Source organism: Gigantopelta aegis, unplaced genomic scaffold (assembly GCF_016097555.1).
Source record: "Gigantopelta aegis isolate Gae_Host unplaced genomic scaffold, Gae_host_genome ctg1724_pilon_pilon:::debris, whole genome shotgun sequence".
Taxonomy (NCBI): domain Eukaryota; kingdom Metazoa; phylum Mollusca; class Gastropoda; order Neomphalida; family Peltospiridae; genus Gigantopelta; species Gigantopelta aegis.
The window spans coordinates 105,621-119,453 of NW_024532781.1; the positions used below are offsets into that span (position 1 = coordinate 105,621).

General features: G+C 36.2%; 1 protein-coding gene across 1 annotated transcript in view; it reads right to left on the reverse strand.

Annotated features, from left to right (window-relative positions):
* LOC121391114 (receptor-type tyrosine-protein phosphatase eta-like) overlaps positions 1-13,782 on the reverse strand; it is a gene marked incomplete at both ends in the record, with an annotated part of 92,024 nt that extends 78,242 nt beyond the window's left edge. The window contains 2 exons of the mRNA XM_041522851.1: positions 185-454; positions 13,653-13,782. Coding sequence (XP_041378785.1) covers positions 185-454; positions 13,653-13,782 — 400 coding nt within the window. The remainder of the gene's footprint in view (positions 1-184; positions 455-13,652) is intronic.
* Between the last annotated feature and the right edge of the window lie 51 nt (positions 13,783-13,833).

The window sequence follows — 13,833 nt, forward strand, 5'->3', positions numbered from 1 at the left end:
TTCTTGTCTTTATCGTGTTTAAATTTGAAAAATCCAAAATGGCCGACTTCCTTATTGAACATGGCTAACTTCTGTAAATATGTACAACGAACTACTGTTATAACAAGCCAGTGTTCCTGCTCCCTTACAGTTCGTTATAAGAGTACTTCACTGTAACATGCGATTAGCGACACCATTAACCTACTTGTTTTCGCTGTAAACAGAGGTGGTGCCGTCTGTTGTGTCCTGTAAGTGAGGTGTGTTGTCACAGTTATGGAATACTCTGTTCCAGACTGAAGACCAGTGATTTCCTTCATGTTGGTTCCCTTGGTTACATCAGCACTGCCAGGATCAGGTGTCCATGTCACAACATATTTATAATCTGGTGTTGTATCCGATGGTGGATTCCAGTTTACTGTTAACGAGTTGAGTGTAGACGATTGCAGTCTCAGATCGGTAACCTGTAGGCTGATAACTGAAATAAAATAAATATAATCATCCATAATGAGCCTATTCAAAGATCTGCTACTGTACCATGTCTTACCGTTTGTATCTGCTGATTTAAACTGAAACTTACAATCATTTAAAACAGAAGGTAGGTTCCAGTCTCAGTTGGTGCATTAATGGAAAAAGCAAATAGCCATTATATCTAGTCCTCAGTCTCAATTATTTTTTTCAAACAATATTTATTTCTGTTTATATTAACAGATGGGATTGGTTTATATATAGCCTATATAAAGACCTTTCCCCACATTATACAATTGAAATATTAACTGGTGATTTTGGAAAGTACAAGATATGCATTTAGTGTTGAAGAATGTAAAACTATTGTATATTTCATCTGTCAACAGATAAATATTTGTATATATATTAGAAAAGAGAAACAAGAAGAATAAAAGAGAAGGTGAACAGTTTTATCAGTCAAAACGTTTGCTTTTACCAATGAAATTGTGAATATAGCTTTGCAGATGAGACTGGTTTTTTGTAGTGTTACGTTGAGATAGCCATGTATTAATGTGTTGATATTTATGAATATTGTTTTTTTGTAAATAATTCCTGTTTGATTTGACATAAGAACAAAAATCCCCTGCAAGTACTGTAACCTCACCGTGGTGCAGAGGTGAAACATTCTCCTTGATAATGGCTAATACAGTACAACTCCCCTTTTGGGGCGCCTTGTTTGCCGTGAGGTGAAACCCGTGAAGATGGATGATGGGATTCTGGTGATTGGGGCATACCTACGAGTATGATTTCTGGCAATACATCACTTTGGCCCGGAATTCATATAGACAGGTGGTTAGAAAGCCTGACCTGATCAATCGGCTGGTCACGCCAAGCTCGAGAGCATACAACCAATTGCTTTGTTACATTTGCCAAGAACAAATATGGCCTCAGACCACAATTAATTTCGCTATATGTTTCTATATAGCCTTAGTAGCTATATCATTTTTATTAATATCAGCAGGCCCGTGGATTTTTGTATGTACCTTTGCCTGCCTGGGGAACACATACCCTGAAAAGGACAACCCCTGTTGTCCAGCTCTTTCTCCCAGCATATTGGTTTAAACAAACACACCCTCTAAACCAGGCTGGAGTACACCCATTTTACACAAAAAGCACTACTTTTGCATGGGCCGGAATTACCACAAACAAGTCTTTAATGTCAACAAGTTACACATGTTTACAAACTACATGCTCTCCCCTGTCACTTCAGTCAAATAGTTGCCAATTCATAGCTGTCTGCCATGAAATAATCACAGTCAAACAGCAGACTACTTGCGCGGTCAAATTTCCGGATTTTGGACAACCAAATGGGCAGATAACTAATCTGAGGCCACATTGTTTGAATAACCATTTGTATTTGTTGCTCTTGGGGCGGTGGCTAGGGTCAATCAGGTGATTTATTCTTTCTTATTGCCTGAGTATATAATATCAACAATGTATCCCTGGCATGATTATCTGGTGGTTATCCGCAGCTTCATGTCCCCTTGTTGGACTCCGTGGGGGGGCATGATGATGTATTTGCCCTACTTATGGCTACAAACCTATATCAAACTCTTGATGGGACCCTGAAAAGGGTCCACACCGAGGATGCGGATTCTTCATCATCTGATGAGGAATCTAGGACTAGTAGAAAAAATTTCAAAAGTTATCACTTCTGAATCCTGGCCAAGGTTTCTGGTCATTAGTTCATCTATTGATGGAGCCTTGAGCAAACTGTCACCGTTTACTGTTTGTCAAAGAGTGTTAAAAAATTGAACAATGGTTCATTGCTGGTAGAATGTTCGACTTGGACTCACTCTCGATGTCTTCTTAAGTTGAACGTTTTGTGTAATATACCAATCAATGTGTCGCCACAGTCTTCCTTAAACTCTTGTAAGGGAGTCATTAGGTCGATCCCCGACGCCATATAACCATAAATAAAATGTGTTGAGTGCGTCGTTAAATAAACCATTTCCCATTTCCATTAGGTCAAAAGATTTGGAAAGGGTTATTGAAGATGAAATCACTCAAAATTGGTCACCACAGGGCGTGACTTTAGTGCAAAGAACCAAGATTCGTCGGAATAATGAACTAATTCCGAGGAATACTTGATTTTAACATTTGACAAACCTACCCTTCCAGAGTCTGTAAAGGCTGGATATCTGTCTATACCTGTTGTTCCTTTTATACCAAATCCATTACGATGTTTCAAATGTCATGGCCAAACTACGTGTCGAAACAAGTTGACATGTGCTCATTGTGGTGAATTTGACTACGACAGTAAGACATGTACCAATTAGGACATTGTCTGTGTAAACTGTAAGGGAAATCATTTTGCATATTTGCGAGGATGTGCAAAATGGAAATTGGAAAAAAAGGTACAACAGGTTAAAGTTGAGAAACACTTGTCATTTCCTGAGGCTAGGAAATTGGTGGAGACAGAAGTGTCTGTCGTAGTAGGAGAAGTCCTATGCTGCAGCAGTCAAGGTCTCCACACGATGTGTTGCTATCAATACTGACCTAACGTGGTGATATGATGAAGCAAAATATAAAAAGCTTTCAGATGTTGAAAACGCTGCAAAACAAGCTGACAAGGCAGCTCAAAAACAAGAAGCTTTTAAAAAACACAACAACTACCACAATGACCCAAGTGTCTTTGGATTTACAACATCCTGCAGATAGATCGACTGTCGTGGTGTCAGGCCCTACCAGTCTTTCTCAGCAAGGAAAACACAAAGTTTCATCTTTCTTCGGGGGGGGGGGGTTGAAAAAGATTGAAATGCGACCTGTTCCAGTTAGCAATTCCTTTGATGTTTTGCTTGTTGACGAGATGGATGTTTCATCTCAACGTCGTTCACGACCAACATCAAAGGAAAAAGTAGTGCTAACTCCTGTACTTCCTCCTGATGACTAATTCAGTCATACAGTGGAACTGCTGTGGGCTTAGGCCCAATTTTGATGAATTAAATCTTTTAATTCAAAAACATAATCCTCTTTCAGTGTGTCTTTCAGGAAACTTTCTTGATCGAAGGACACGGATCATATTACCATTATCACAAGTTTCAAGAAACAGAAAAAAGAGCATCTAGGGGTGTTTCCATTATTGTTAATGAAAACATTCTTCAGAGTTTAGTGACATTAAATACTAATTTATAAGTTGTGGCTGTAAATGTCACGGCTCATAAAACTATTACAGTTTATTTACCTCCTTGTAATCATTTTAATTTTAAAGGCATATTGTCACAGACCACTGACCTATTTAATGGTCTAACAAAGTATTACCTGAACAAATATAATTTGATTTAACCCTAAATGTACTATATTCAACCATCTTCATAACCACCATACTCCATGTATTAATGACATTTTGTAAAAATAATTGAATTATGGCAATGGTCCATAATTCAAGAACTAAATTTGCCGAGAGGGATGACATGAATTTCACTCTATCATGGATTAGTTAAGGTGATGCGATAGCTAGATTTGGTTTCCAACAATTAATGTAATTTTTATTTATTATCTATTTTTAGAGAAATAAGGTCCTTAAATCTGTGACAGTATGCCTTTAATCCAAGGGATCTTCAAGATCTTATTGACCAGCTCCCTACTCCCTTTATTATTATTGGAGATTTTAATGGTCACCACACTTTGTGGGGATTTGAGGATGTAAATATTAGAGGTAAACAATTGGAAGACTTAATTCTCAAAATATTACTTGCTTTTATTTAATGATAAAAGTCGTACATATTTTCATTCTGCAAATGGTTCTTTCACTTCTATAGACTTAACCCTTTGTAGTCCTTCACTTTTTCTTGATTTTTCCTGGAAAGTTGGTTCAGACCCTTGTTATTTTGGAGAATGATGGACCTCCATCGCTTGAAAGGGTTCAAACATGGAAGTTGACGAGGGCGAATTGGGGTCAGTCTCAGCATCTGTGCAGCATTCATCTGCAACAATTTGCCATTGCACATGCTGATGATTCCATATCTTTGTTCACTTCCATCTTGAAGGACATTGCAGATGAAACTATTCCTAAGACTTCGGCAGTGGCAAAGCGTTTCAATAAACCATGGTTTAATGATATGTGCAAAGATGCATTCAAAGAGCGAAATAGGTTGCTTGAGCGGTTCAAACGTGAACCTACAGCAGACAACCTGGATGAATTTCGTATTGCTAGGGCTAAGGCTCGCAGAGAGATTAGACAGAGTAAGAAATCATCTTGGAGAACTTTTGTCTCCAAGTTGAATTCACAAACATCAGTGAAATCTGTCTGGAATAGGATCTGTTAAATCAAAGGTAAAGAATCCAGTAATACAGTTCATCATTTGCCTGTCAATGACACATGTCACGTCTCATTGTGACATTGTCAGTGTATTGGCAGACAACTTTTCTCATAATACATCTTCTCCTTTCAGTACAGATGTTTTCTTCATAGAGCCCATGATACATCAGTAGGGCCATATGAAATTCATTATCAGTTATTAAAACATTTACTTGAATCATCTTTGATGGTTCTTTTGAATATTTTTAGTAATATCTGGATTTCTGGTGACTTTCCTTCTGATTGGAGGAAAGCAATTATTATTTCTATTCCCAAGTCTAGTTATCGCCCTATCGCTTTGACAAGTTGCATTTGTAAAAACATGGAACGAATGATCAACTTGTCTGGTATCTTGAATCCCACAAATTGCTTATTAACGTGCAATGTGGGTTGTTCAGATCTAGACTTACATTGTAGCACGGTTGAATATCTTGTTAGATTTGAAACATTTTGTAGGGAAGCTTTCACCCATAATCAGCACTTGGTTTCAGTGGGGGGTTTTATTTGGAGAAAGCTTACGATACCACGTGGAAGTATGGGATGTTACACAACCTCCATGGCATGGGCCTAAGAGGTCGACTTCCTGTTTTTCTTTCTCAATTTTTAAAAGATAGATCTTTTAAAGTCTGGGTGGGGTTGACTTTGTCCGACATTCACCCACAAGAGATGGGTGTGCCTCAAGGTAGCATCCTGTCTGTAACTATATTTTCTGTGAAGATTAACAGCATCACCCAGTGTTTAACACCTGGTGTGGATTGCTCGTTATATGTCGATGATTTTCAGATTTGCTATAGATCGTCCAGTATGAGTATCATTGAACATAAGTTGTAGCTTTGTTTGAATAAACTTCATCAATGGGCAACTGGCAATGCCTTTAGATTATCAAAGGCAAAAACGATTTGTATGCATATCTGCCAGAAAAGAGGTCTTCATTTAGATCCACATTTGTTTCTGGACAAAAATCCAATTCCATTTGTGGAGGAGACCACATTTCTGGGGGTTATCTTTGACAGGAAGCTATCTTTTGTGCCCCATCTTAAATATGTTAAAAAAGAAGGGCTTAAAAGCTCTTAATATTTTAAAAGTTATTGGTAATACAGAATGGGGAGAAGACCGAAAGGTTATGCTTCGTCTGTATAGATCTCTTGTGAGGTCTAAACTTGATTATGGATGCACTGTGTATGGGTCGGCACGCAAGTCTTACTTGCAGATGCTAGATCCTATACACAACCAAGGACTTAAGACTTTGTCTTGGTGCATTTAGAACATCTCCTGTAGTGAGCTTCTACGTTGATGCACACGAACCGTGTTTGGGTGCTACACGTGCCAAGCTTTCTCTGCAGTATGTTACCAAGATTAGATCATTACCAACACATCCTACACATAATGTGGTGTTTGATAACAAATATATGAAATGCTATCCATATATTTGGTCTTCGCATTAAGTGTTTTTTGTCACTTTCTAACACTGATTTAACTGACAATTTGGAAACTCCTTCATACTTTGTTTTACCACCTTGGTTGTATCGAAAGATCGTACAGATGCTGCTGTGTACAAGCAATTTTTCATGGAAATTCAAGACAAGTACCGTGATTACATTCCTGTGTATACAGACGGAGCACGGGATGGGACGATTGTGGGTTGTGGTAATTTTGTACCATCCCAGTGAATACTCCCTCTGGCGAGCCGGTGGTTACATAATATTTAACGCGTAACGTTAGGAATTAAGTCTTAAAACTGAAAAAAAAAAACGTACCTGATTTTTGGTCAATGTTCTGTAATAATATCCATCCCAGTAAGCCAGCAATAAGTACCAGGTATATATTTCTTTACAATATAAAATAAACCACCATTGCCAAAGTGTTGAAATAACTGTATCATGGTTTGTCCATTCAATAAGCTATGTACTTTCATTTCAACTTATTTTCGTGCTTATATCCAATTAAGTTTTAAGCACGCTGTCCTGGGTACACACTTCAGCTATCTGGGCTGTCTGTCCAGGACAGTGGGTTAGTTAGTGAGAGCGAAGAGGGTGTAGTGGCCTTACACCTACCTATTGAGCCCTTAAGAACTCGCTCAGGGTTGGAGCCGGTACTGGGCTGCAAACCCTGTACCTACCAGCCTCTATTCCGATGGCTTAACCACTGCGCCACCGAGGCCGGTCCCTATGTACTGAAATGATAAACGGAGTGTTTTCTTAGTTAATTGGTCTATACTGGTACTTTCAGTGGCCTCCACCTGTGATTCCTGATTGGCAGGTGTATATTTGGTAGGTAGACAAGCCATTAATTACCGCCGTCCAGACACAAAATTAAGTACAGGTGGTATGTTTTAACGTCACAGGGTATTGGGGGTATACCTGCCACTCTTAAAATGGTAATGGTCATTATCAACCGTCGTTCTTTAAATCATTCCGTAAACTCTTGATTAAGTAGACTTTCCCATCTAAAATCACAGAACTGGCCAATTACGTAGTCCCAAAGAAAAGAACATTATCACTTGGGTATTACGAGTGGTCGTTTTTGCTCAAACGCAGAATACCAATCGGCCTAATTGTATGCATCTTTTCTTTGGATTTTTAAGAGAAAAAAATAATATAACCCCATTTCGTTAGAATTAATGCAACTTGAAATATATTTAGTTAATAGTTTATTATATTATCAAGTCAGTTATGTTGCTTTACAAGTCAGGTTGATGAAAGCGAACACTGTTTACACTGTGCATAGGAGTTGGTAGGAGCTGACGTCACTTCTCCCCAAGCTAGAATATACTGGACGCAACAAAAACAAAAGAAAATGGCTTCCCCCAGTTAACAAGAATAATCATGTGGGGGTTTCTTTATTTCTAACTCCAAAACTACGCGTTTTTCATTTCTTAAAGTGTCAGTATGTGTTGGTGTTCCGGGTATGCATCTTTTCAACACATACAGCTCATATTTGAGTTTACTTCCCCTTTAAGGGTTATACCCCATTCCAGCAAATAATAAAGTTTGTATTAATACTTTCAGTTTGGCTTGTAAAAATTAAAATAAAAGTATTTTGGAAAATATAATAATAAAATAAAATTTAAAAAAAACTTTGGATAAGATACAACTATATCAGTGGTAGGCTACCTACAGTAAATCTGAAAGACAAAACCGTAATACATTGCCAGGGCAGTATCTCTGCAGAATTCGGAGTCGAATAAACATTTGGCAAAATAAGCTCATTAAAAAAAAAAAACCTGATAACCAATCAGTATACAGATTAACAATAGGTCAATCAAATATACAGTATACGAGGGCAAAACAAATGATATAATTTCAAACTCTGTGGAACACACAACATTCTCTACTATGGGCGACTATTGCTGTTTTATTTATTAATATCACTAATGGTTTTATAAATTGCATATAAAAATATAGTAGTTTTGTAATTTTACAAAATAAAATGTTTTTTACGTCGAGCCAAGGGGCGTTGTAAATAAAAAAAACAGTTCCAATGTATCAGAAAAAAAGTTTGATAGGATCGATGCCATCCACCCATTGACCCCTAATCAAAAAAAGAAAAAGAAGAAATGGAAAGGCCTACGAATTGCAGTGATATGTTACAATTCACTCACCCACCCACATCTAATGTTTTTTCTTCTGTTTTACTTTCTTTTTTTCGGGGGGGGGGGGGGGGGGATTATTCGAATCTGTTTATATTTACAAAGCCTGATGTTTTGGTAGGTCTTTATTACGGGTGTGGTCGTCATCTTTGAGAGAAATATTATATGTCCCAAATATATGGATTACATTTGTAACTCAACATGCAGGCTTAATTCTGGCATGACTTTTCATTAATTTAAGTCAATTGATTAAAATGCATTTCATTTAACACGCCATTTTGTAATAAAGTTCCTTTTCGAAATAACATTGCGTTTTTCAACATTTAATACGCCGGTCCCAGCTAATGATAGTAACTCAATCTTCAGCTTACCAAATAACAAGAGGCTGAAATCAAAGGTAACCGTAAGTTTCTTGGTGAGGGGTCGCCATTCTGACACACAACAGTATTTGTCAATATACACGTACATACGGCACATTCCTCTTAATACACCCAAAATCATTACACCACTTGACAATACAAATAACCTTTTTGACCTCAGTTTCACAGTTCCTTAAAGGGTGAGTAAACTCAAACATGAGCCTTATGTGTTGGAAAGATGCATACCCGGACCACCAACACATACTGACACTTTAAAGGTAGACTAAACTCAAACATGAGCCTTATGTGTTGGAAAGATGCATACTCGGACCACCAACACATACTGACACTTTAATGTCGCACGCCCTAGTTTCAGCCCGCAAAAATTTTTTCTAATTTTGGTTAATCTACAAAACTGTAACACACTTAGATCATGTTTTTATAAAATAGAGTGAAAAAGCAGATTTTATATCGATAAATACCATGGGAATCCCCGTGACCCAATTACTTGAAATAATTTTGAAAGTTAGTATTCTGATGTCACCGGTAGATGTCGCTCGAAGCACAGAAAGGCCTATGTCACGACAAATTTCCCAGAGTGCACACAGACTTGGGGTGTGTTCCTTTCACCTCTCCTGGGCATGTTCCAACTGTTCTGTCCTGGACAGTGAAAGGAATGAGTTTGGAACAGGAAGTTACTTTACCAACATGGGTGCTTCTGTTGAGGATACTTTAATCGGAATAAGACGACAATGATAGTCCATCACTGACCATGTTGACTATTATACTAGTGTTTGAAATAATAAATTTTATATATAAACCGCAATTAGCCTACATTTGCTATTCGGCACCAGGTACTAGTGGCTAACCTATTGTTATTAGCAATTAGATGCACCGTTTATTATTGTTGGTAGTAGTAGTAGTAGTAGTAGTAGTAGTAGTAGTAGTAGTAGGGAGGCACTTTCCCTCCCCAGGACGAAAATGTAAGGTGGTGGGTTTTTTTCCTACTCTATTTAAATAAAGGTAACAATATAGCTTGACGTGATAGTATAATAAACTATTCAAGTAAATATATTTCAAGTTGCATTGACGGAACGAAATAGGGTTATAGTATATTTCTCCGTTAAATAATCCAAAGGGAAAATGTACGCTATTAGGCCTATTGGTCAACCCACGATACCCAAGTGATCATTTTCATTTCTTTGGGACTACGTACTTGGTCAGTTCTGTGGTTTTAGATGGAAAAGTCTACTTAATCAAAAGTTTTACAGAACTATTTACAGTTATAAACCATGTCCATTGCCATTTTAGGGGCATTAGATTATTACAAATACCGGTATGTCTTTTTGTGTCTAGACAGGGGTAATTAATTGGCTCGTCTGGTTATCTCTCAAATATAGAGATTTTAAACAAAGAATCTGTTGATATCCAAACATGTGTCAACCAAAAAGCTGCTACATTGAAACATCTATTTTTAGACTGCTGCAATAACTGTTGGTCACGTGCATACGCGTTTCAACAGCCATGGCAAACAGTCAAATAGTAAGCGACCTTACGAAAAAGTTAAACGTATAGCAAAAGCCATTTCAAAAAGTAAATTCATTAAGGAAAAGAAAATACGACAGCTACCTTCCGATGACCCAAAAGAATTTGATAAAATATTTAAGGAAGAAGTTTGTTTTGTTTAACGACACCATTAGATCACATTGATTTATTAATCATTGGCTATTGGATGTCAAACATATGGTCATTTTGACACAGTCATAGAGATGAAACCCGCTACGTTTTTCCATTAGTAGCAAGGGATCTTTTATATGCACCATCCCACACACAGGATAGCACATACCACGGCCTTTGATATACCAGTCGTGGTGCACTGGCTAGAGCGAGAAATAAATATTTAAGGGACCGAAAACACCAGAAAAACATACACCAATGGATAACTTTTTTTCTCAGTTATCTATCATCTAAATAAGAGTGACCAAAATGATACTGTACCAGATTTTAATATAAAACACGAAGTAATTGATTATTAATTTCGAAGTAAATATCACAAATACATAGAGGATAATAAACGAGTTACCAGTTAGTTTTAGTCTATTTAGAGGGTATTGCACCATTATCAAATTTATGTCCCAATCGTGAAAACTAATTTTCACGAGGGACATAAATTTGATAATAACTGGTACCAAGTTTGTTATTCTATTTATTACCCCAGTTATTTGGGTTTTTTTTTTTAAAAGCTTACATCAGCTACACGTCCATGTATACAGAAACGACGTAAACTACTTTACTATTCTGCCGCGACTGGGTATTGCTTTAACTTTGTATTTTATTCACGGTTCACAGATAATTTTCAAAACCCAAAGTTCTATATATTATGTAAAAAAAAATAAAAAAATCTATAAAGAATTGCATTAAACTACCATTTCATTACAAGTTTAACACTAAAACCAGAAAGACATAAACGCAAACACTTTGAACTACATGACGTCATTGTGTGTGCTTAACCCAATTGTGATGACGTCATATTTAGTACTGACAAGGTGATTGGTTTGTTGGCATCAAATCGTCCAATAGTAGTGTTCGTTAAACCAATGCATGATAATTTCTCAATAAGAAATATGATTCTTATTTTCCCCATTAGGAGTGCCTGCTGGGGTAATACAATGATATCACAAACCAAAAATTTAGCAAAGACGAAAAAAAAAAGGCTATAAAGCAACCAGAAAAAAAACCCCAAAGCGGCCAGCCCCGACCAAGTAATTAATGAATATATTAAATCTACTGCTGACTTATTCATTCCAGTCAACGTTAAATTGTTTAATACAATACTAGATCATTCTGTTTTCCCAGACGAATGGCTTAAATGTACAATTATTCCAATTTATAAAAATAAAGGGAACCGTTCATTACCTGGAAATTACCGACCCATAAATGGTTGACGGAATTTGTTTAACTAACCCCAGCACGAAAAATTACTTACAACTATAGCAAATAAATAAAGTGAATAACCACTTAAAAAAATTTATTGAAGAAAATTATATTATGAGTGAAGCACAGACACAGTTTTACGAAAACCGATATTACTGTAACAATCAGGCTGTATTGGCCGTAGCTAGGATTTTGCACCACGTGAGGTTGGGGGGGGCAACTGAGTAGTTAACAGTCTAAAACTCCTTAAACGGTTAAGAAGATAATTTTCTTTAAGTTTCTATAATGCTTTCCGGATTTTTTGTTTGGCAGATACCTAAAACCCCCCCTATAATGCCCCCCCCCCCCCCCCACCTCCCCCCCGCTAGCTACGGCCCTGACAATAGACCATATATTCACATTACATATTTTGAAAGATATTTAAAAAAAAGAAAAAAAAAAAAAAAAAAATATTCTGCACTTTTGTCGATTTCCAGAAAGCTTTTGATATGCTATCTCGTGCACACTTATGGCATAAGCTACTGGATTACAGCATTAACAGTAAATTTTAAAACCTTATCTACCAAATGTATCAAGGCATATAATCATTAATATATACCAAAAAATTCAGAAATCTTTATTACTCCCATGCAACAACGTCCGTCAGGGTGAAAATGTATTCCCGGTCCTATTTTCCTATTTAATTAATCTTGGGTGTAAAGGAATTACCCACATCAATGAAAACCAAAAAAAACCACTCGACATCGGCATCCACTTACTTTGCTTACTTTATGCAGATGATACTGCTGATTTACAACACACACTAAACGTATTTGATCAGTACTGTAACAAATGGAAACTAAAGATAAATATTTGAAAAACTAAAGTTTTAATTTTCAGTGGAAATGCCAGAGATTATAAATATACTTTCAAAATTGGAAAATGTGTTCTTGAAAATGTTAAGGAATTTAAATATATTGAGGTCACTTTTAGCAAATTAAATAATTTTAAAACGACCAAGGTCCAATTAAAACAACAAGCAACTAAAGCTAAGTATTTTGTATTGGAGAAATCTAAAGACAATAATCTATCGATAGCGTAAACTTAAAATGTTTGAATCAATGGTTCTCCCAATCTTGTTATACAGTTGCGAAGTTTAGGGATATGGAAAAAACGATATACGTGTACATGTATGTGATTCTGTTCAAATAAATTTCTTTCCACACATATTGCCAAAAAAAAAAAGTCCAACCATTATTTATGTTATACAGAGAATTGGGGAAGGTATCCGTGGAATTAAATATTCAAAGAAGAATGGTTAGCTACTAGGCACGCATTATTTCTTCTATACAGATTTATGTTGACAGATCATGTTACAAATAGAATTAATTATTATTGGCTCATTAGTATTAAAAATAATTTGGCGCATTTAGGAATTAGCGATGTTTGGATATCAAATACTTTTGTATCATTAACTTGGCTCTCACAACAAATTAAAATTAGGCAAAATGATCAATATTTACAAATATGGAACAATAGCATATCAATGTCATCAAGAGGAAAAACCTATCAACTTTTTAAAGAACAACTTATTTTTTGAAAAATATTTAAATATAATTCCCAAAAGGTTGTGGAGATTAATTATAAAATTTAGAATGTCAAATCACTATTTATCTGTCGAAACTGGAAGGTGGAATAACATATTATTTGAAGTCAGAGTGTGTACTTAATGTGATAAAAGTGACATTGATGATGAATTCCATTATTTATTTCTAATTTTTTTCATAATTCCTTATTACTATACAAGACCAAGCACCTACAAATTCAAAGAACCAATGAGCAGTAAAACATAAGTGTATTAAAGAAGTTGGCAAAATTTATAAATGTAATTTGCCAGGGGTTTTAAACTGTATAACATTTAACAGCAGAATGTAGGAACAACACAAATAAAATATCACGATTAAATACTTGAAATTAAAACATTTATATATATTAACAACTGACTTACTTGGTTCACACTGACTTCCATTTTTATAGAAGGTATCATTACACTGACATATCGAGCTGTCACAGAAACTATTAGTCACGGTACAGTCGGCAGTCGTGCAATCACCGTTCAACACCGCACACGACGTGATCTACAAGATAGGATGAAATCAAGTGAACACCCTTATCAGTATATACTAAAA